At 41.8% G+C, this 22,564-nt stretch overlaps 1 protein-coding gene across 9 annotated transcripts in view; it reads right to left on the bottom strand.

Moving 5' to 3' along the window:
- ERC2 (ELKS/RAB6-interacting/CAST family member 2) overlaps positions 1-22,564 on the bottom strand; it is a 1,114,913-nt gene that overhangs the window by 684,335 nt on the left and 408,014 nt on the right. For all 9 annotated transcript variants that reach the window (XM_038740432.1, XM_038740438.1, XM_038740433.1 and 6 more), the window contains exon 6: positions 10,070-10,237. In XM_038740432.1, coding sequence (XP_038596360.1) covers positions 10,070-10,237 — 168 coding nt within the window. The remainder of the gene's footprint in view (positions 1-10,069; positions 10,238-22,564) is intronic.

Here is a 22,564-nt window from a genome sequence, read left to right as displayed (position 1 = left end):
CACCTTGCCCCTTCCTATCTCACATTGCTACTCTCCTACTACAACCCAGCCCACACACTTTGCTCCTCTAATCCCAAACTATTCACTGTATCTCTATCTTGTTGTCTACCTTGCCGCCGACCTCTCACCCACATCCTGCTTCCGGCCTGGAGTGCCCTCCCTTTTCATATCCGGCAGACAATTACTCTCCCCACCTTCAAAGCCTTATTGAAGGCACATCTCCTCCAAGAGGTCTTCTGTGACTAAGCGCTCATTTCCACTTTTCCCACTCCCTTCTACATCACCTTGACTTGACTTGCTCCCTTTATTCACCGCCCACCCACCCACCCCAGTCCCACAGCACTGCATGGCATAGTGGATAGAGCATGGGCCTGGGAGTCAGAAGGTCATGGGTTCTAATCATGGCTCCACCACCATATGGGCAAGGAACAAGTTTTATGCTTCTGTTCAACTTCCCAAACTCAAAGGTACAAGGACAAAACATTAAGAGACTTGCCCAAGGTCACAGAGCAGACAAGTGACAGAGCTGGGATTAGAACCCAGGTCCTTCTGACTCCCAAGCCCATGTTCTATGCAACAGGGCACACTGCTTCTTGAGATCAGTACATCAATTCAGCAATGTGAAAACCCTAAGAGAAACTTTTAGTGCTATTAAAATCATCATGGCACATTCCACACCCAGCTTGCAAGATGAGCCCTGACGCCCTGCAGTAAACTACTTTAGTTCATATCACATTATCTAGAGAGCATACTGGTCTGCTAATTTGCAATTTGGAAGTCTTCTCCATAAACATCATGTACTTAGATCGTTAATTGCCCTTCTTTTACAAGAAAACACTGTAGCATATTTAGTGAGCACAAGTGTTTAGGAATTTAGTTTTATATTTCCTCTAAAAGATAACATCTCTAACAACTGAGTGAATCCAGGGTGGGATCAGTTGCTCCAACAGAACTAGACAATCTTCTCTTTGCAGAACCACAGCACAGGGTATCAAGGAGAGGGGCAAGATTTATTAAATGTCCCTTGTAAAATTTGAATGCTGTTTTTCTACAAAAATGAATAAAGCTTAAAGAAAGATTGAACTGGAAATGGAGGAGCCTCCCCCCACCCCACTGCCCTCAGGGCTAAAAGCAAGCCAGCTGGTCTGACCAGGATGCTGAGAAAGAAAATCTGGGTGTTCTTCTTCCATTATGTCCACTACAGACAGTGACTTCATGAAATAGTAGAGGGGAGAATACCACCCAACCAGTCATTAAGACTCCTCCTTGAAACAATGGTTTTTCTATAGATGCCTGCTATACAGCTATTACTTACACATACACAAACACACACACACACACACACACAGAGAGAGAAAGAGACAGCAAGAGATAGCATTAATAACAATTGTGGCTGTTGTTAAATGCTATGTGCCAAGGAGTGGGGTAGATACAAGATAATCAGGTCCCACATTGGAGTTCATAGTCAAAGTAGAAGGAAAACAGGTATTGAATCTCCATTTTCCAGATGAGAGGACTGAGGCACAGAGAAGTAAAGTGACTTGCCCAAGGTCACACAGCAGGTTAGTGGGGGAGCTGGGATTAGAACCCAGGTCCTCTGACTTCCAGGCCAATGCTCTGTCCACTAGGCCACACTACTTTCTAATCATGTATCAGTTATTTTCAGCAAACTCACATGCACGGATAGGATCTCACTGTCAGGTGTGCCTTCTTTGAAAACATAAAAAAGATTATATAGATGACACAACCGAGACTGTAACCACACATGTGAGTGTGGAAAAAAAGACTGATAAATGATCAAACCTCCCTTCTGCATTATTTGTATATAAAGAAAGTTCCTTACTGCAAATTGTCCCATCCATTCATTCATTCAATCGTATTTATTGGGTGCTTACTGTGTGCAGAGCACTGTACTAAGTGCTTCGGAAGCACAAGTAGACAGTATATAGAGACGGTCCCTACCCAACAATGGGCTCAAAAGTCTAGAAGGCGACAGGATCTGTCTCTCTCTTTGAGTCTTTTCGTGTCTGTTTCTCCATCCCTTTTAGATTCTTTCTCTATTACTGACTCATGGGAGACAGAACTGTGTCTGATCTGACTCTCTGGTATCTACTACAAAGTGCTTAGCCCACAGTAAATGCTTAAACTAAGCTCCTTGTGGGCAGGGAATGGGTCTGTTTATTGTTATCTTGTACTTTCCAAAGCGCTTAGGATAGTGCTCTGCACACAGCAAGTGCTCAAGAAATATGACAATGAATGAATAAGCTCATGGTGGGCAGGGATTGTGTCTATCAACTCTGTTATTATTGTACTCTTCCTGGGCACTCGGCACACAGTAAGCATTCTTTAATTATGATTGATTGATTCATAGCTGCTATAATCATTAATATTATTGTCCAGATATTTGTGTGGTCTTTGCTCTCTGGATTGCTGCCTGGAAGGCTGGTCTGTCTAGTCTAGAGTTCGCACAGGAGTCCACTACTTCATCACACCATTTGAGATGCACATCACCAGGTCTTTAAAATGTTTTTGTTTTCTGTCCTCCTGGCTAGCATAGACTTTCTCTCAGTTCACCATAGAGCAGATGCTTGGTTACCCCTGTTATCAATTCTCTTCATGTGTGCCACCCAAGGGAGCTGTGTTCCTGCAACTATAGCATCACTACTGATGGATGAACGGGACTTCACTGTTGGCAATTACTGTTGTTGTACTGCCATCTGATGTTGAATATAGTTTGTGGGTGTCACTGATCAATCTGCTCAAGAATCTGTATGTGTCATCTTTATTAGGTCCAGGGCTTTCAGCTACAAAGAAGCCTTATAGACCTTTGTATGGAGTTTTTGATGCCCCATTGTTGCAGCACTATCTTGCAGTTTGGCAAAGGTCATGCTGGCTTTTTTGATGTAGTCTATTAGTTATCTTTTTGTCTGTTTGTGCCATAGTTGAGCAGTATACTCCCTAAGTAGCAGAATTTAGTGACAACATTCACTTTTGTGTTGCCAAAGAAAGTTTTCAGTTGCATGTATGCCTCCCTGGGTTTAGGTGGATACATAACTTATATGAATCAATGAAGTAATTCATAATCATTTACCTATCAAGCAATGGTATGTTTTAAACATTTACAGTATGCAAAGGACAATACTAAGCACTTGGAGAGTACAATATAGTTGGTATACATAATCCCTGCCCTCAGTGCTTCATGTGTATGTGCCCCAAGAGCATGGTTATCTATATATATATGAGTTTCTGAAACATGGTCTCAAAGGCTCAAGATGTTCCTCATATCTGCTGAGCTGGAATGTTTCAATACAACTTGGAAGTGTATTTTGTTCAGAGCTTCTAGACTCATTTCATGCAAATATGGCAGCATAAAATAGGCTGCACAAGATTGAACTAATGAAACCAAACAGCCCTTTTGCACTCCAAAGGTGTTGGGGAAAGTGCTCTACGTAGGTGGGAACCATGAGCTCTCATGTTGGAGATTTTACCTTTCATCTCCTATCAATGAATGGGAAATCCAATTTGTCACTGTATTGGAGTCCATGGAAAAGGAAAGCATTGACTTACAAGTGTCTTAATGACCTTATGGCCTAGTAGAAAGGAATACAGGACTGAGAGTCAAGAAATCTGAGGTCTATTTCCAGCTCCACCATTTTTTTTTCTGGGAGACCTTAAGTAGATCACTTCAGTTTCATGTGCCTTCTCTCCTTCTACAGCCCAGCCCGCACCCTCCGCTCCTCCGCCGCTAATCTCCTCACCATATGATTGATGATGATGATGTGCCTCAGTTTCCTTAGACTGTGGGCCCCATGTGGAACAAGGACTGTCTGATCTGACTTTTCTGTATCTATCTCAGTGCTTAGCACAGTATTTGGCACTCGACTATATCAACCATTTATGTGGTTGACACAGTTCAAATTACTATGCTCTATCAGTTTTTCTTCTCTTTAAATTAACTTTCTAACTGTACCTTACCTTCAACTCTCCAGCCTCCATCCCTTTGCTTACACTGTTCCTTGGCTTAGAACTCCCTCCCAAGTCTTGGCAGTTGTGATTGCTTTTCTGGTTACTTTTCCACTCTGTTCCCTAGCATTTCCATGCCTATGCTGTAGTTTACTCCTGTGTCCACTTTTGGCCTCATCCTCCTCTCTTCCTTACTCCTGGGTAATCTTTAGGAGTTCTCCTCTCACTGTCACTTTTAGATCAAGATGAACTCTCAATAATTTCTACATGCATTATTGTTTTGTCAACTTTTCTGCCACAGATAGCTACACTTCCTCCCATCCCCATTCTCCTTTGTACAATAATTAAGGCCATTTTCATTTGAGGTCTGGAGGTCAGTCAATGCCTGGACCAGGCGTCCTTCCTACTGTCTGACACCACAGTAGTGAAGCCTGCTCTCCCAAATTTCAGAGGATTGGGAAGGCTGTGGAGTGGTAAGGAACCTGAGAACGGCCTCTTCCAACTACAGTGTTAGCTACTTATTTTAATGTTTTACCGTTTTAGCATTAATTGTTCATACTGTTGCAATTCATTCCTCAAAACTCATTCTTATTTTTTCAGTGTATCTGTATTCCCCCACTTAGACTGTGAGCCCCTTGTGAGATAGGGACCATATCTGATTTGATACCTTGTGTTTACCTCAACACTCAATACAGTGGTTGACATATAGTAGCGCTTAGTACAGTTCTCTGCATACGGTAAGCACTCAATAAATATGATTGAATGAATGAATGAATATAGTAGGTGTTTAAAAAATGCCATAGGTAACTAAATGTCTGCAGGTCTGGGTACTGGGTCAGAGTCCCTGTCAAATACATCCATCAAACATATAATATCATCAAGGTTTGCTAACTTTTCCAACGAAGGCTAAATAGTTAATACATAAGTTCTATAGTCTCATCCATGTTCTTGATATTAAGTATGGAAAATAAACTAAGATCACTGACCATGATATTAAAAGTGTTGTTCTATCAATCACTGACTATGAAAAGTGCTGTTGTATCAATCAATCATATTCATTGAGCACTTACTATGTGCACTGTACTAAGCACTTGGGCGAGCACAATATAGCAGAGTTGGTAGACATGTTCCCGGCCCACAATGAGCTTACAGTCTAGGGGACTGTAACATAAATAGTAATTAATTCTAACATCAATGTTACAGAAAAAAGCAGGTATTCTGCTAATCTATTTCTCGTAAAACCCAAATTCATCTTCACCTACTGGAAAGAACTCAACAAATTGAGATGATAGTTCTTCTCAAGCTGCTGAGACAAGATCATTTTAAAACATTGCCTCACCAAACTCTATTAATCCACAAATGCCTACAGGTGCCATCAGCTCAGATGTTACTGTTTCTCCTGTTTTTGCTGATAAAGTTCATTTTCCTCCTTGAGAAGTACAACTTGGGGGCTTCTAATCTGTACTTCCTACAGAGGAAGGTACTTCTACATACTGAATGTGAAATACACAGAGACTTCCGAGATCTACTTCTCTGGAAGCTATAATGAGGTGTAAGTCTAGGTTTGCCAGTTTAAACATGGCTATTAAAAGTAGCATACCCAGTTTTGCTGGCACCAAAATGAAGTGCTGGTGCCAAATAGTCTAAAAAAAAAGAATTATTAAGTAATACTGCACCTCTGACATTGCCATAAGTTTATTATTATTCCATGCCAATGTACCTTAATCCAAGCCTTCTAAATGCATACCGTTCCAATCCGGGGCCTCCCCTAAGACTGCCAATTATGCTGAATTGCGTGGTGCTTTTCAGATGTGGTAAGAACACAATGAGTCCACTGCACAAGAAACGGTATTTTATCAACTCATTATGTATCCCTTTATTTTTCCATGTTACATATTGGCATCTACATCTTCGGTTGTCTTCATATTGGATTCCAAATATCAGTTCTTTGAGAAATTATTTATCTTTCACTAAACAGAACCTTCGGCCTGTCATTGATGCTGCCAGTGATTTTATTTCCTTCCCATATTTGCTGGTAAACACTCAGTACAACCATTTTATTCTCAAATCAGAATTACCTAGACAAATGTAAATACAATGTTCTAAATCCACAGGCTGGATTATTTAAACAAGCAAGGTCAAGGCACTTCAGGCCAAAGGAAGAATAATATATATTTGCTTTGTCCTCAGACTTGCAAACTTGGCAAATTCATTTCCAAACAACTTAGTTTTGAGGTTTTTCTGGGTAAAATATTTGAAATGCTGCAAATTATACCCAGAATTAATTAACACCAGGAATGTAAATTGTTCTCTTAAAAGTTTTGAATTTAATTTAATTTCACTCCCTCATCCTCATCATCACCAACAACATTTATTTCTTGGGTGCATGACTAAGTAGCAAGCACCGTTCTAGTCTCTAGGGAAAATTCATAAGCAGCAGAGACACAGACAGTATCTATCCACAAGGTGTTTCAAATCATACTGGAGGAGAAAGGGGAAAGACACTTCCAACAGATGAAATGTTTAGCACTCCAGAATAGGAATAGGAATAGAGAAGCAGAAAGGTGTAGTGGATAGAGCATGGGCCTGAGAGTCAGAAGGTCGTGGGTTCTAATACCAGCTCTGCTACTTTGCTGTATAACCTAGATCAAGTCACTTCACTTCTCTGTGCCTCAGTTATCTCATCTGTAAAATGGGGAATGACTGTGAGCCCCATGTGGGAAAGGGACTGTGTCTAACCTGATTTGCTTTTATCCACCCCAGTGCTTAGTGCAGTGCCTGGCACAAAGTTTAAGTGCTTAATAAATACCACTATTATTATTATTAACAGGAAAAGCTTTCATCCTCCAAAATGAACCTTGAAACAAGTCAAACAGAGCAAATCCTGCAAACAATAGTTAACCTTACTTGTCCACAGCCTCAAATTTCAATTTTTTTTTCACCATTCTGAATGCTGAGGAGATGAGCTTCTGCATGCCCTAAGCTCCTATAAAGGAAATGGCTTCACAATTCAGTGGTAGGTGGAAAGTGGGAGCAGGTATCCTGCTGGTAGGAGCCAGTAAGCTGTGTGCTCCCTGAATTCAAAAACAGTTGAGAGGTGTTCATCACCGTGACATTTTGGTAGCATTCCCCTTCTGAATTCTTTCCTCTTCCAAAGAACAAATGATAATATTCCTTCTGGCCTGGAACTCTCTCCCTACCCTCAAAGTCCTCAAACTCACATCTTCAAAGCCTTCTCTGACTAAGCCCTCATTTCATCTCTTCAGCCTTTCCTTCTGTGTCATCAATGTGCTTGCATCTGTACCCTTAAACACTTGATATTCATCTCACTCTCAGTCCAGTACTCAGTCCAGTACAGATTCTCTTTCTCTCCCACTTCCCCTATCCATAATTTATTTGAATGTCTATGTCTCTCTCTAGACTGTATGCTCCTTTTGGGCAAGCATCATGTTTACCAAGTCTGCTGTATTGTACTCTCCCAAGTAGCGATCTGCATACAGTTAAGCACTCAATAAAAGCCACTGATTAGTTGATTGATTGATTCAGGGCGTATTTTCACCACAGTATTACAAATTCCAAAAGTGCCAGGAACTTTAAGCCCCTCCCTGCTCTCATTCTCATTGGCAGGAGGTGGGGGGACAATTCAAATGTTTGTCGGAAGGTCTATGCAATCCTTGCTCATCCTGCCTTCAGGATCTCTCTTCTAGGATGTCCCACTGATACCTCAAACTTAGCATGTCCAAAACAGAACTCATCTTTCCACTCAAACCCTGTCTTCCCCCTTCTTCTCCATTATTGTAGACAATACCATAGTCTCCCTGTCTCACAAGCCCATAACCAAAGCATTTTCCTTAACATTGCTCACATTCAACCTATGTAGTCAATCTGTCACCAAATCCTGTCAATTCTACCTCTATGACATTGCCAAAATCCATCCATTCCTCTCCATCTAAACTGCTCAAGCGTTTTTATCCCACCTTAACTACCGCACCAGCCTCCCTGCTGACCTCCCAACCTCCTGTCTCTCCCCATTCCAGTCAACACTTCACTCTACTGTCTGAATCATTTTTCTAAAAAATGTTCAATCCATGTTTTCCCACTCTTCAGAAGTCTCCAATATCCACATCAAGTGGAGTGGTTTTAAACCACTCAATCAGACTTGTTTTGATGTCTGTCTCCCTCCTTCTAGACTGTGAGCCCGTTGTTGGGCAGGGAGTGTCTCTATTTGTTGATGAATTGTACTTTCCAAGTGCTTAGTACAGTGCTGTGCACCCAGTAAGCGCTCAATAAATACGATTGAATGAACTATCAGGGTTCTGCTTATGACAGGGGTAAAGGGTGGTGGTTCAGTTTTCAGGGCACTGGAGATGGTGACTTGGCATCAGGGAAGAGTGAAGATGAGACTGTTCAAGCCTACCCCTTCTCTTTGGCAGTGACAGTGGCAATGGCCACTACTGCAGCTGAACTGGCCAACTGGCCAACCCTGGATCCCTACTCAGAGTAACTGGCCCAGGTGAAAAAGATCAATCCAGCCATGTGGGGAGCTGCAGTTAATGATGCGGAAAGGCCAATCCTGCTGGGGCTGGATGGCTGCAGTTCCTCCCAGCTGGCTTGGGTGGCAGCCTCTGTACTGGGTTGTACTGGGCCATTACTTAATAGTTGTACTTTGGGAACCAGTGATTTTGCCAAGGCAGGATGGTCACCACCTGTGTCCAACAATTGTAGTATTGGAGATGCAGAGGCAGTGCTGTCAAAGACAAACGCAGCAGAGAAAGCGGAAGTTGACAGTGGAGGGCATGTTAATAAGTCACCCTTTCTAGCTTTCCATCTCTCTCCCTCTTTTGTCTCTCTCCATTGTTATCATCACTCCCCTTTTCCCTGCCTCTTCCTGTGCTTCATTTTCTTCCTCTGTCCCTCACCTCTCTCTTTTACTCTCTTTATGTCCACATGTATCTCCTGATCCCAGCCCTCTCCACTTCCTCTGCCTCCCCTTCATTTAATTCTTACCTCTCTTTTGAGTCTCTCTCCCCCTCCCTGCTCATTATCTGGGCAGGGAACTAGAGTACCAACTCTGTTATGTTGTACTCTCCCAGGCGCTTGGTACAGTGCTCTGCACACAGCAAGAGCTCAATAAATACCATTGATTGATTGATTGAGTCCTATTTACTGAAACTCCCACTCCTAATCCCGCTTAAATCCCATAGAACGCTGGACACCTTAATTTACAATTATAAAGATAAGTTAGGTCTATGTGTCCATTGACAGAACTGCTCGATAACTAGCATAGGCAAATAATTATTGACGCCAAGTATAGTTAAAAAAGCACAAATAACTCTTATCTTTAAGCCTCTGATAAGTCCTTAGGCATAGTAAATCATTCTGCAATATATTTAATAGCACATAATTCTGTACTCTGCTTATGCATACATTGAGAAGTGAAATTTTCAAGCACTTGCTTCTACAAGAAAATGTTTCTTGAAAAAGCAGCAATGCTTTCTGAAATGGGAATGATTTTCAAAGAGACTTCAGGTGCAGACAAAATACAAATTCAGGACTTTAGTAGTGAAGGATCTTCACTCCAACTTTTCATGTATAAGGAATGCATTTAAACAAATTTAAGGCACACCAGAAAACAACTGTGCAATTCTCGCACATACAAAAATAAATAAGGAAGAATTAACGGTGACTTGACTTGATTATATCACACTGATGTAAGATATACAAGCCTGTTTTTCATCCTTTTGCACATTATTTTGTCAGACTAACTTTCCTCAGAATGTGTTTTGCAGCTCTGTGCATCACCCCCATGTTATAATTTTGCAAAAGATCAATTCTGCCCAGGTTGATTGACATGCAATAAAAATGAAAATTCCTCTCCATGTGAAAGGCTAATAAAAAAAAGAACACCTATTCCTTTGGTGAATAGAAAAATAGAGCCAAGGAGAGAACAATCTTTCCATTCTCAAATTCTTCAAAACAATTTTCATTTCTCCATATGTTCTGGCAGTCCATAAAAAAGGATGAAACTTCATTGGCTCAATTACATTGCTCCAATTCCCTCTGTTAATTGCTCCCAAAATATGTGGGTGTCCTGGAAGTGCCTTACCTTTTTCTGAAGTACATTGATTTTTCTTTCTTTTACTTCTAACATGTCTTTCATATCTCGGATCTCTCCAGCCAGCGTGCCTTTTTCTTCCGTGAGGTCTTGCAGCTGTTTTGTTTTTTTATTGAGAAACGATTCTTTTTCTTCCAAGCGTAATCTCAGTGCATCGACCTGTAATCAGGGAATTGAGCAAATGGTGTGGTTTTTCAAAGGAAAGTGCTAAACAATAGATTTCAAATATAAATGATACTGTTAAGATAATAATGAGCTTTACCACCCGAACACTCATTACTTGCGTGAACCTAAATACAGCACACTTCATCGCTCCATAATTAAGAAGGAAAGAAGGCATCATAACTTGCTTCCCAAGCACATTATGCTTGAATTCAGCCAGAAAAGTTCAGGATTCTAATAGGCTCTCCCAGAAAAAAATTATAGAAATATACAATTATCTGAGATTGGGACTGTTCTGACTAAACAGTCAGCTTACTTGTTGTGACTCACAGTGGTTCTTCCTTGTCTTAAATTCATGAACTTCCCATTCTTGAACTATTTGATCCAATAACAATTTAAGTCCCCCCACTTTCTGGGACTCATCAAACAGATGTCTCAGAATCCTGGGGCACTTTTGCACCACTCTTCCCTCAGTCCTTCAAAAACACAGAGAGGTAAAGAAAATGTGTACAAGCTTGGGCTGGGACTCTGATGTCTTTGTAGTTAACAAAGAGAATGCAATCAGTGTGATAGCATACCTTCAAAATATTTAATGTGGAAGTATTAAATGTTCTGCAATGGTATAATATCTGTTCACATGATGTGTAACACTGGGTGAACCTAATGTAGGCTTTTCACCAACTATAGCTTTTCACCAGGCAACTATAAAATAACACCATCAGAACCAGCCTCTGGAAATATTATTGAATAAGAATGAATCACAGTGGTGGAGATGGGGTTGGTGTTCAGTGAAAGTAAAGGCGTAAAGTCCAAATGAAAAAGACATTACACAACATCAGGTTATGAACCATGCACTAGAAGCAATCTAAAGTGATCTGCATAAATCTGGAAAGATCCAAAGAATGCCCCAAACTCATGTTAAACGTTCAAAGCAATGCAATACATATATCTACATATATTTTTCTTTTCTAGTTACAATGCAAGAGTAGAAAATATGAAATGAGAAAACTTGCAAATTGTAGAAGAGAGCAATTCAGCCCCCAGGACAGTGGGAAAATACCCATTATGCAAACAATGTGACTGAGAAAATAATAATAATAATAATAATGATAGTATTTGTCAAGCGCTTTCTATGTTCCAAGCACTGTACTAAGTGCTGGAGTGCACACAAGCAAATCAGGTTGGACATAGTCCCTATCCCATGTGGGGCTCACAGTCTTCATCCCCATTTTATAGATAAGGTAACTGGGGCTCAGAGAAGTGAAATGACTTGCCCAAGGTCACACAGTAGACATGTAGCAGAGCCAGGATTAGAACCTATGACCTCTGACTCCCAAGCCCATGCTCTTTCCATTGAGCCACACTGCTTCTCTACTAAGCACTAGGGTAGATACAAAGTAATCAGGTTGCCCCACATGGGGCTCACCGTCTTAATCTCATTTTACAGATGAGGGAACTGAGGCACAAAGACATTAAGTGGCTTGCTCAAGGTCACACAGCAGACAAGTGGCAGAGCCAGAATTAGAACCCACAACCTCTGACTCCCAAGCACTGCTTAAATGACTTGCCCAAGGTCCCACAGCAGACAAGTGGCAGAGTCAGAATTAGAACTCATGACCTTCTGACTCCCGGGCCTATATTCTTTCCACTAGACCACTCCACTTCTCACAGGGGTGGAAATCAACTTTAGAACTCCAAAGTCTATCATATCAGTCTTCAGTAGGTTTCACGTAAAACGTTTTCATTTGATTATAAAGATGCTTTGGTACTGCAGAATGTTTTGCAATAGCATAAACTATTTTTTCTCATTGCAATTCTATAAATTGTAAGCATTCTTAATTGTTAATTTGCAAATGGACTGACTATGGAATGGAGAAATTTTAAGAGAATTATCCAAATTTGAACACAATTCAGTGAGAGAGCAAAGCCAGATTTAGAACTTCAAACCATCTGAGTCCACTTAGTTCATTTACTGGTCCAAAGAAATAGGCTTCTTCTGCAGGATTAACTAGGCAATAATTAATTCCAAAGACTGAAACACTAAAAAAAAATGCAATTTACCCTTCAGCAGGCAAAAATATAAATAAAAATACTGTACTTTCTAATTTATTAAAAATGAAATAACAAAATACAAGAGTTTCCAAGGTTACTTTCATGCAGAATGTTATTACTGTTCTAAGCACTGGGGTAGATACAAGGTAATCAAACCGGACACAGTCCCTGTCCCATATGGGGCTCCCAGTCTTAATACCCATTTTATAGATGAGGGAACTGAAGCCAGAGAAAAGAAGTGACTTTCCCAAGCTCTCATAGCAGACAAGTGGCAGATTCAAGATTAGAACCCAGGTCCTTCTGACTCCCATGTCTGTGCTCTAACCACTAAGCCATGCTACTTTTATGTAGCATGTCTCACTCCTGACACTCGCTGCCACCCTTCCCCAAATCAGAAGGTCTGGGCACTGCTCCTCACCACCACATCACCCACAAACACCTGGTCTCCATCCCAGTTAGAGGATGGCCATCCTGGACACATTATGTTTTGGGATTGCACCTCTTCAGTTCACGGGGCTTGGCCACCCCTGCACCTGACTAAACAGCTTCCTCCCAGATATAATCTCTCAATGATCTATGCTTCCCCTAGCCCCCAACCTCCACCTCCAAGGTCGGGAGCTGAACAATAACCCAGGTAATAAGTATAATCCTCTCATAAAGACACAGAGGCAAAAACAGTTGGGACCATGAAAATACTTGCCTTAACTGTTCTCAGTAAGAAAGGGCAATGATGCCAGTGTCAAGGGAAGAGTTCTGAATGCATGCCATATGACCACTCGTGTTTGGGAATTTATCTGCTATAGTCAGGAAAGAAATGCCCTTGGGTTGAAAAGTATTTGAATTGTGCCCATCAATTATTTTCTCTTTCTCTAGATTTTAGCTCAGCCTCCTGGAAACTTTTTAAGTTTCTCAACCGTTACAACTACTTTGACCTGAACTACGTCCAACTTTTGACTAACATTATCCTGGTTGCACTAAGAAAGTATGACATCATTTCATAAGTTAAATCTGAACTTCCAGATGGTGTGAAAAGACAAGCTAGCCTTCTGATTTATGGAAGTGAAGGGGCAGGCGGTAATGACATTATTTTTACTTTTGAACACTGTAGAATATATTGTCATTAAAAATATTCATTGCCAATTACCTTCCATTAATTCCAAATTAGAAATCAGTACATTCTATAAAACATTGCCTCTATCGATACCCTACCCATTTAGCAGTCTACTGTAATTAAAAGAGTACCAAAATCTGGATCACATTTCAACATCAGGTAGACACATAAAACTATCTTTTTTGATGTATAAACCCCTCTCTAGCATTTCACTCAACACCAATCATTTTAAGAATCTTTGACTCTCAGACTTTGGCAGTTAAACTGCTACTAATCTGGGCAACATAAAGAGCATCATCGCGTCCCATAAAAACATAAGAAAATCAGAATGTGTACACGCACCTCTCTCACAAAGTTTTAAGAGAAACAAAGATTTTAACTTTTTAATGGCTCATTTTTCTTCAGAATCATCTTTTAAATGAATTCATTTTCTAAAGACAGTTTGTCACCCATTGGTAATATTTTAATTCTATAAAATAGTTTGAAAAGAAAGGACTATGTCCACAAAACTCAAAAATTGCAAAATTCACAGTGAAGTTTTATTATTCTTCATGTCAGTAACTAATAATCATGTCCAGTTCTAATTATGGAATGTTTTTAGAAGTTCTTTACTTATAACTGTATTAGCTTTATGGCAAACTTTCCCTATTCATTTGGAACTGGTTTTAGATGTGTTGTCAATCAATTGCATTTATTGAGTGTTTACTATGTGCAGAGCACTGTACTAAACATTTGGGAGAGTTCAATATAACACAGTTTTTTTTAATGGCATTTATTAAGCGCTTACTATGTGCAAAGCACAGTTCTAAGCGCTGGGGAGGTTACAAGGTGATCAGGTTGTCCCACAAGGGGCTCACAGTCTTAATGCCCATTTTACAGATGAGGGAATTGAGGCACAGAGAAGTTAAGTGATTTGTCCAAAGTCACACAGCTGACAAGTGACAGAGCTGGGATTTGAACCCATGACTTTGGACTCCAAAGCCCGTGCTCTTTCCACTGAGCCACACTGCTTCTGGTAGACATGTCTGCTGCTCACAATGAGCTTACAGTCTAGAGGGGAGAAAGACATCAATATAAATATATAAATTACAGATATGGACATAAGTGCTGTAGGGTTGAGGGAGGGGTTAATTAAAGGGTGCCTAGTCAAGTGCAAGGGTGATGTACAAGGGAGTGGGATTAGAGTAAATGAGAGCTTAGTCGGGGAAGGTCTCTTGGAGGATGTGCTTTTAATAAAGTTTGGAAGGTGGGGGGAGTGATGAGGGAGGGCGTTCCAAGCCAGAGACAGGATGTGCATGAAAGGTCAACAGCGGGATAGAAGACACTGAGGTACAGTGAGTAGGTTGGCATTAGAGGAGCAAAGAGTACAGGCTGTTTTGTAGTAGGAAATCAGGGAGGTAAGGTAGGCGGGAGCAAGATTATTTAATTGCTCAGAGCTGGGAGTCAGAAGGACCTGGGTTCTAATCCAAGATCTTCCATTTGTTTGCTTTTTAACAGTGGGCAAGTCACTTAATTTCTTTGTGCTTCAGTTACCTAATCTGTAAAATGGGGATTAAGACTGTGAGCCCCACATGGGACATGGACTGTAAACAAATTGATTAGCTTGTATTTACTGCAACACTTGCCACATAGTAAATGCTTAACAAATTCCATTCAAGAGAGAGAGAGAGAGAGAGAGAGAGAGAGAGAGAGAGAGAGAGCTGTCAAGATTATGGTTAAGGTTACAAGCTTTTAAGAGAGGGAGGATAGTGGTGTTGTCTACAGTAATGGGAAGCCAGGATTTGGGTGGGAAGGTAAGGAGTTCTATTTAAGACATTATGTCTGATGTGGCAGTAGGACATCCAAGTAGAGGTGTCCTGATATAGGAGAGGTCAAGAGGAGAGAGGTCATGGCTGGAGGGGTAGATTTGGGAATTGTCTTCACAGAGATCATAACTGGAACTGTGGAAGCAAATTAGTTCTCCAAAGAGTGGGTATAGATGGTGAATACAAGGGGACCTGGAACTAAGCCTTGAGGGTCTCGACTCTCACAGTTAGGAGACGGGAGGTAGAGGAGGAGCTGGAGAAAGACATTAGGAAGCACTCTTCCGTACATTCAACTCCCTTCTCAGGACCCCGGTTCCTCCCCCTCCTCCTTCCCTCACCCCCAACGTTCTGGCCTCCTACTTCATTAATAAAATTAAATCCATCAGGTCTGACCTCCCCAAAGTCACTCCCCCCTTTCTGCAACCTCCCGGCTCTCAATGCTCTCCGCTACTCTCCCATCCTTCCCAGTAGTATCCTCAGAGGAGCTCTCCTCCCTCCTCTCAAGTGCTACTCCAGTTTCCTGTGCTTCTGACCCCATTCCCTCTCATGAAATCTCTCGCTCTGTCCCTTCTCCCGTCCTTAACTTCCATCTTCAACCGCTCACTTTCCCCTGGTTCCTTCCCCTCTGCCTTCAAACATGCCCATGTCTCTCCCATACTAAAATAACCCTCTCTTGACCCCACCTCACCTTCTAGTTATCGCCCCATCTCTCGCCTACCATTTCTTTCCAAACTCCTTGAATGAGTCATCTACATGTGCTGCCTCGAATTCCTCAACAACAACTCTCCCCTCGACCCCCTCCAATCTGGCTTCCGTCCCCTACATACCACGGAAACTGCCCTCTCAAAGGTCACCAATGACCTCCTGCTTGCCAAATCCAACGGCTCATACTCTATCCTAATCCTCCTCGACCTCTCAGCTGTCTTCGACACTGTGGACCACCCCCTTCTCCTCAACATGCTATCCAACCTTGGCTTCACAGACTCCATCCTCTCCTGGTTCTCCTCTTATCTCTCCAGTCGTTCATTCTCAGTCTCTTTTGCAGGCTCCTCCTCCCCCTCCCATCCCCTTACTGTGGGGGTTCCTCAAGGTTCAGTTCTTGGTCCCCTTCTGTTCTCGAACTACACTCACTCCCTTGGTGACCTCATTCGCTCCCACGGCTTCAGCTATCATCTCTATGCTGATGACACCCAAATCTACATCTCTGCCCCTGCTCTCTCTCCCTCCCTCCAGGCTCACATCTCCTCCTGCCTTCAGGACATCTCCATCTGGATGTCTGCCCACCATCTAAAACTCAACATGTCCAAGACTGAACTCCTTGTCTTCCCTCCCAAACCCTGCCCTCTCCCTGACTTTCCCATCACTGTTGATGGCACTACCATCCTTCCCGTCTCACAAGCCCGCAACCTTGGTGTCATCCTCGACTCCGCTCTCTCGTTCACCCCTCATATCCAAGTGTCACCAAAACCTGCCGGTGTCAGCATCACAACATTGCCAAGATCTGCCCTTTCCTCTCCATCCAAACCACTGCCCTGCTCATTCAAGCTCTCATCCTATCCCATCTGGATTACTGTATCAGCCTCCTCTCCGATCTCCCATCCTTCTGTCTCTCCCCACTTCAATCCATACTTCACGCCACTGCCCGGATTGTCTTTGTCCAGAAACGCTCTGGGCATGTTACTCCCCTCCTCAAAAATCTCCAGTGGCTACCAATCAACCTGCACATCAGGCAGAAACTCCTCACCGTCGGCTTCAAGGCTCTCCATCACCTCGCCCCCTCCTACCTCACCTCCCTTCTCTCCTTCTACAGCCCAGCCCACACCCTCTGCTCCTCTGCCGCTAATCTCCTCACCATGCCTCGTTCTCGCCTGTCCCGCCGTTGACCCCCGGTCCACGTCATCCCCCTGGCCTGGAATGCCCTCCCTCCGCACATCTGCCAAGCTAGCTCTCTTACTCCCTTCAAAGCCCTACTGAGAGCTCATCTCCTCCAGGAGGCCTTCCCAGACTGAGCTCCCTCCTTCCTCTCCCCTTCCTCCCTCTCCCCATCCCCTCTGCCTTACCTCCTTCCCCTCCCGACAGCACCTGTATGTATGTATATATGTTTGTACAGATTTATTACTCTATTTATTTTACTTGTACATATTTATTCTACCTATTTTATTCTGTTAATATGTTTTGTTTTGTTCTCTGTCTCCCCCTTCTAGACTATGAGCCCACTGTTGGGTAGGGACCGCCTCTATATGTTGCCAACTTGTACTTCCTAAGTGCTTAGTACAGTGCTCTGCACACAGTAAGCACTCAATAAGTATGATTGAATGAGAGAGCCAGAGAGAGAGCTGAGATTGCACTGCTGTTCAAATTAAGACTTCCTGATGAAGGTCAAGCCATATACACAGGTGCTAAATATGCCTTATTCATGAGAGATTGTCATTGAAGCAAAGAATCAAAGTTTTACTCTTCTCAATTAGATAATTACTTGTTTCAAACTTGCCATTTTGCTCTGTAGTGATTTTATTATCAATGAAAGCTTGGAATATATCAAGGATCTGACATCTGTGATGTCCCCTATTTGGTAAACAAAAGGTTCGTTAGACTTTATAAACTGGTGTTGAGCACATTTAGAGAGAAGTGTTGGTTATTGCTCTTTGATTTTGTGATCCCATATGGTCCTATTATGATCCAGCACTTAGAACAGTCCTTGGCACATAGTAAGGGCTAGACAAATACCATTGTTATTATTTTACTTTGAGCATTGTGCCAAAATGTACAGAATCTTTTTCCTCATTGGTGTCAATCTTGGTGGGTACAATATGAAGTGATAATTTCAGGATAGTGATTCTAATTAAGAGGTTGGTGTAGTGTCATTTGTTGCTCAGAATGTTTTGTGTATGTCTGTGGATAGCCTCATTTCTGGTAAGAATAAAAAAGAATAGTATAATAAACCAAAGTGGCCCTTTGCAGCCTTTCTTCATTTGCTGCACAGCTGTGGCTTAGTGAATGTAGCATGGGCCAGGGAGTCAGAAGGCCATGGGTTCTTTGGTTCTGCCACTTGTCTTCTGAGTGACCTTGGGCAAGTCACTTCACTCCTCTGTGCCTCAGTTACCTCATCTGTAAAATGGGGATTGAGATGGTGAGGCCCATGTGGAACAGGGACTGGGTCCAACCTGATTACCTTGTATCTATCCCAGGGCATAGAACAGTGCTTGGCACATAGTAGGTGCTTAACAAATACCATAATTATCATATGCTTCATTATTTATTATTTGACTGTCTCTATATGTTGCCAACTTGTACTTCCCAAGCGCTTAGTACAGTGCTCTGCACACAGTAAGCGCTCAATAAATACGATTGATGATGATGATGATGACGATTTTTCCATGGTGGCTTCAGTATGCTATTCCCCTAGGCTTTTCAGCAGCAGCAGTGGCCCCAGGTATGTGGATCCAGGAAAAAGAGGGGTTCCACTGATTACACTCCCAGCCATGTCCTGCCCTATCTCTTGCTCACTCCTGCCACTTGTTGCCACCCCTTCCCTCACAGGGAACATCTGCTGTCTGTCCCTCACAGCCAAGTTACCAACAAACACCTGCTCTCCAATCCAGTAAAAGAAATATCTTTTGACCTGCAGTTCTTGACCATATTATATTTTTGATGTGTGCTTCTTCAGTTCTTGAGGCTTAGCTACTGCTGTTTTAGACGAACACCTTCCTCCCAGATATAATCTTTCCATGGTCTAAGCCCCATTACTTGTACATATTTACTATTCTATTTTATTTTGTTAATATGTTTTGTTTTGTTGTCTGTCTCCCCCTTCTAGACTGTGAGCCCGTTGTTGGGTAGGGACCGTCTTTATATGTTGCCAACTTGTATTTCCCAAGCGCTTAGTACAGTGCTCTGCACACAGTAAGTGCTCAACAAATACAATTGAATGAATGAATGAATGAAATGAATGAATCTTCCCAATCCCAGGAGCAGAGCAACCCAATGGATTAATTGTGTCATTAAAGCACTTCTTCTATCCACCCTTTTTATGGTGACCATAGCCCACTTTTGGGGAAGCCTGGTGTCATTCACTCTCACTTACTTTCCCTCATCCAAGTGGCAATCCCCTGAATTCCTAGTCATACCACCCTATCCCGGCTCTGCCACATGGCTGCTGTGTGACCTGGGGCAAGTCACTTAACTTCTCTGAGCCTCAGGTACCTCATCTGTAAAATGGGGATGAAGACTGTGAGCCCCACATGGGACAACCTGATCACCTTGTATCCCCCCAGTGCTTAGAACAGTGCTTCGCACACAGTAAGCACTTAATAAATGCCATCATTATTATTATTATCAGTTACTTGTGGACTTATTATCTGTTTAATTTGTAGTTATTTAATTTCCTACTTTTATTTTTTTTTTATCTTTTATCAATCTCTGTTAGCTATCGAATATTTGGCAATTCATCTTGTCTCCCCAATTAGACTGTAAACTCCTCGAGAACAGTGAATCTTACTTGGGTTAAATGCTCCCAAGCACATACTTCAGTGCTATGCATATAGGTGGGGGCATGATAAACAATGGTGACTTTCTACTAGGAATGATTAAATGATCAACACTTGAATACACATCTTCTACTCAAACATTAATGAAATCATACTGGTTAGTAACCTGAAGAATGGCAAAGTTCACAGATTTGAGGGCACACCTGCTAAGTTCCTGTGCCTCAGCTCATGATGTACCATCTGTTGTTCATTTTTCTCATTGCCCCCTCCAGTGAAGGTGTGATATCAATCAACCATATTTATTGAGCATTTACTGTTTGCAGATCACTTACTAAGTGCTGTGGAGATTACCATACAACAGAGTTGGTAGATGCATTGTGACTAATGTTGGTTCTCACTGTACCTCGATCTCATCTATCTCACTACCAACCTCTCGCCCACATTCTGCCTCTTTCCTGGAACACCCTCTCTCCTCATACCCGTCAGACAATTACTCCCTGCCCCCTTCAAAGCCTTACTGAAGACATAACTCCTCCAAGAGGAGGACAAAGTCCTCTCTTCCATATCTTCAAGGCCCTCCTGCATCACCCTGATGTGCTCCCTTTATTCATCCCCACTCCCAGCCCCACAGCACTTATGTACATATCTGTAATTTATTTATTTATATTAATGTGTCTATCTCCCCATTTAGACTGTAAGCTTGTTGTGGGCAGGGATGTGGTTTGTTATATTGTACTCTCCCAAGCAGAAGCAGCACAGCATAGTGGAAAGAGCCAGGGCTTGGGAGTCAGAGGTCATGGGTTCTAATCCTGGCTCTGCCACTTAGCTGTGTGACTTTGGGCAAGCTACTTAACTTCTCTGAGCCTCAGTTACCTCATCTGTAAAATGGGGATGAAGACTGTGAGCCCCACGTGGGACAACCTGATCACCTTGTATCCCCCCAAGTGCTTAGAACAGTGCTTGGCACAAAGTAAGTGCTTAACAAATACCACAATTACCATTATTATTATTATTATTATTATTATTCACCCAGTAAGTGCTCAATAAATACGACTGACTGACTGTGATGCTGTAGTCCATCTGAGTTCCACTTCCTCATTGTGCGCTATCGTGTCTTGTAACTTCACATGTGACATAATAATAATGATAATATTAATAGAAACAGCAATAATAATAATTATGGTGTTTGGTAAGTGCTTATCAAGCACTGTACTAAGTGCTGGGGTAGAAATTAAACATTTCAGTCTGATACAGTCTCTGCTCCTTCCTGGAGCTCACAGTCTTAGGGGGAGGGAAAACAGATATTGCATCTTGAATCCTCATTTTACAGATGAGGAAACTGTGGCATAGATAACTTGAGTAACTTACCCATGGTCACATAGCAGGCAAGTGACAGAGCCAAGATTAGAACCCAAACACTCTCAAGCCTGTGCTCTTTCCTCAAGGTCATGCAGCTTCTCACTTGTACATGTCAAGCACTTAGTACAATGCTCTGCACACAGTAAGCGCTCAATAAATACGATTGAATGAATGTCACGATATTGCAGTAGATGATGTTTATGGGACTGATATAGAACAAATTCTGCAATCAATCAGTCAATGGTATTTATTGAGAGCTTACTGTGTTCGGATCACTGTACTAAGCTCTGGGGTCAGTACATTATAACAGAGTTGGTAGACATGTTCCCTGCTCACAAGGAGCTTACATCTAGAAAAGGAGTCGTACAATCTGCATTAGTGGTAGGCATGGGTCTCACACCCATGAAAAAGGTTAGTGTAATAATTTCTCTACATTATCCTCATTTTACTCTGAACTCTAATAGCTTACTTGATTTTATTTGCTATCTTCTTGTCTATCATTGCATCATTACCAGAATGTAGCAGAATTTTGTGATGATATTCAATGCTTTGTCATCTACGAAACTCTTTGTGGGAAAGGCTTCATGGCTAATGGTTTGTACATAACCTTGGTTTTCTTTAGGCTTATTGTCACTCCATAAGCCCTGCTGATGATAAAGTTGTTCATAATCCTCTTTAAAATTTACAGTATATATGGCTTATAGTTCTCAGCCTGTAGAAGCTCCTTAGGCCTTCCCAGACTGAGCCCCCTTTTTCTTCTCCCCCTTCCCCCCCACCCAGCCCTACCTCCTTCCCCTCCCCACAGCACCTGTATATATGTTTGTACAGATTTTTTACTCTATTTATTCTACTTGTACATATTTACTATTCTATTTATTTAGTCAATGATGTGCATCTAGCTTTACTTCTATTTATTCTGATGACTTGACACCTGACCACATGTTCTGTTTTGTTGTCTGTCTCCCTCTTCGAGACTGTGAGCCCGTTGTTGGGAAGGGACCGTCTCTATATGTTGCCAACTTGTACTTCCCAAGAGCTTAGTCCAGTGCTCTGCACAGAGTAAGTGCTCAATAAATATGATTGAATGAATGAATATGACTGATTCACGAAAGATTGATGATGCTTTCAGCCTGTTTGTAGAACAGTTTCCTATAGGTCTTATATCCTAAAACCAGCTTCCTTAGGACTTAAAACCTGGCTGCAAAGAATAGGTAGAATAAAACTGAAGTTCAATCAGTGAATTAATCATTAATAATTTTTGAGCAATTTCTGAATACAGAGCACTGTACTAAGTGCTTGGAAGAGTACAATAAAATAATTAGTAATAATAATAATAATGCCATTTGTTAAGCACTTACTATGTGCAGAGCACTGTTCTAAGCACTGAGACAATCTCTGCCCTCAAGGAGCTTACAATCAAGTGGTGGAGACATTAAAATAAATTACAGATGGGGGAAATAATAAAGTATAAAGACATGTACAAAAGTGCTATACATATGCTGTGGCATAA

The sequence above is a fragment of the Tachyglossus aculeatus genome, chromosome X1 (assembly GCF_015852505.1).
Source record: "Tachyglossus aculeatus isolate mTacAcu1 chromosome X1, mTacAcu1.pri, whole genome shotgun sequence".
NCBI lineage: Eukaryota > Metazoa > Chordata > Mammalia > Monotremata > Tachyglossidae > Tachyglossus > Tachyglossus aculeatus.
This window is presented reverse-complemented; position numbering and strand designations above follow the sequence as displayed.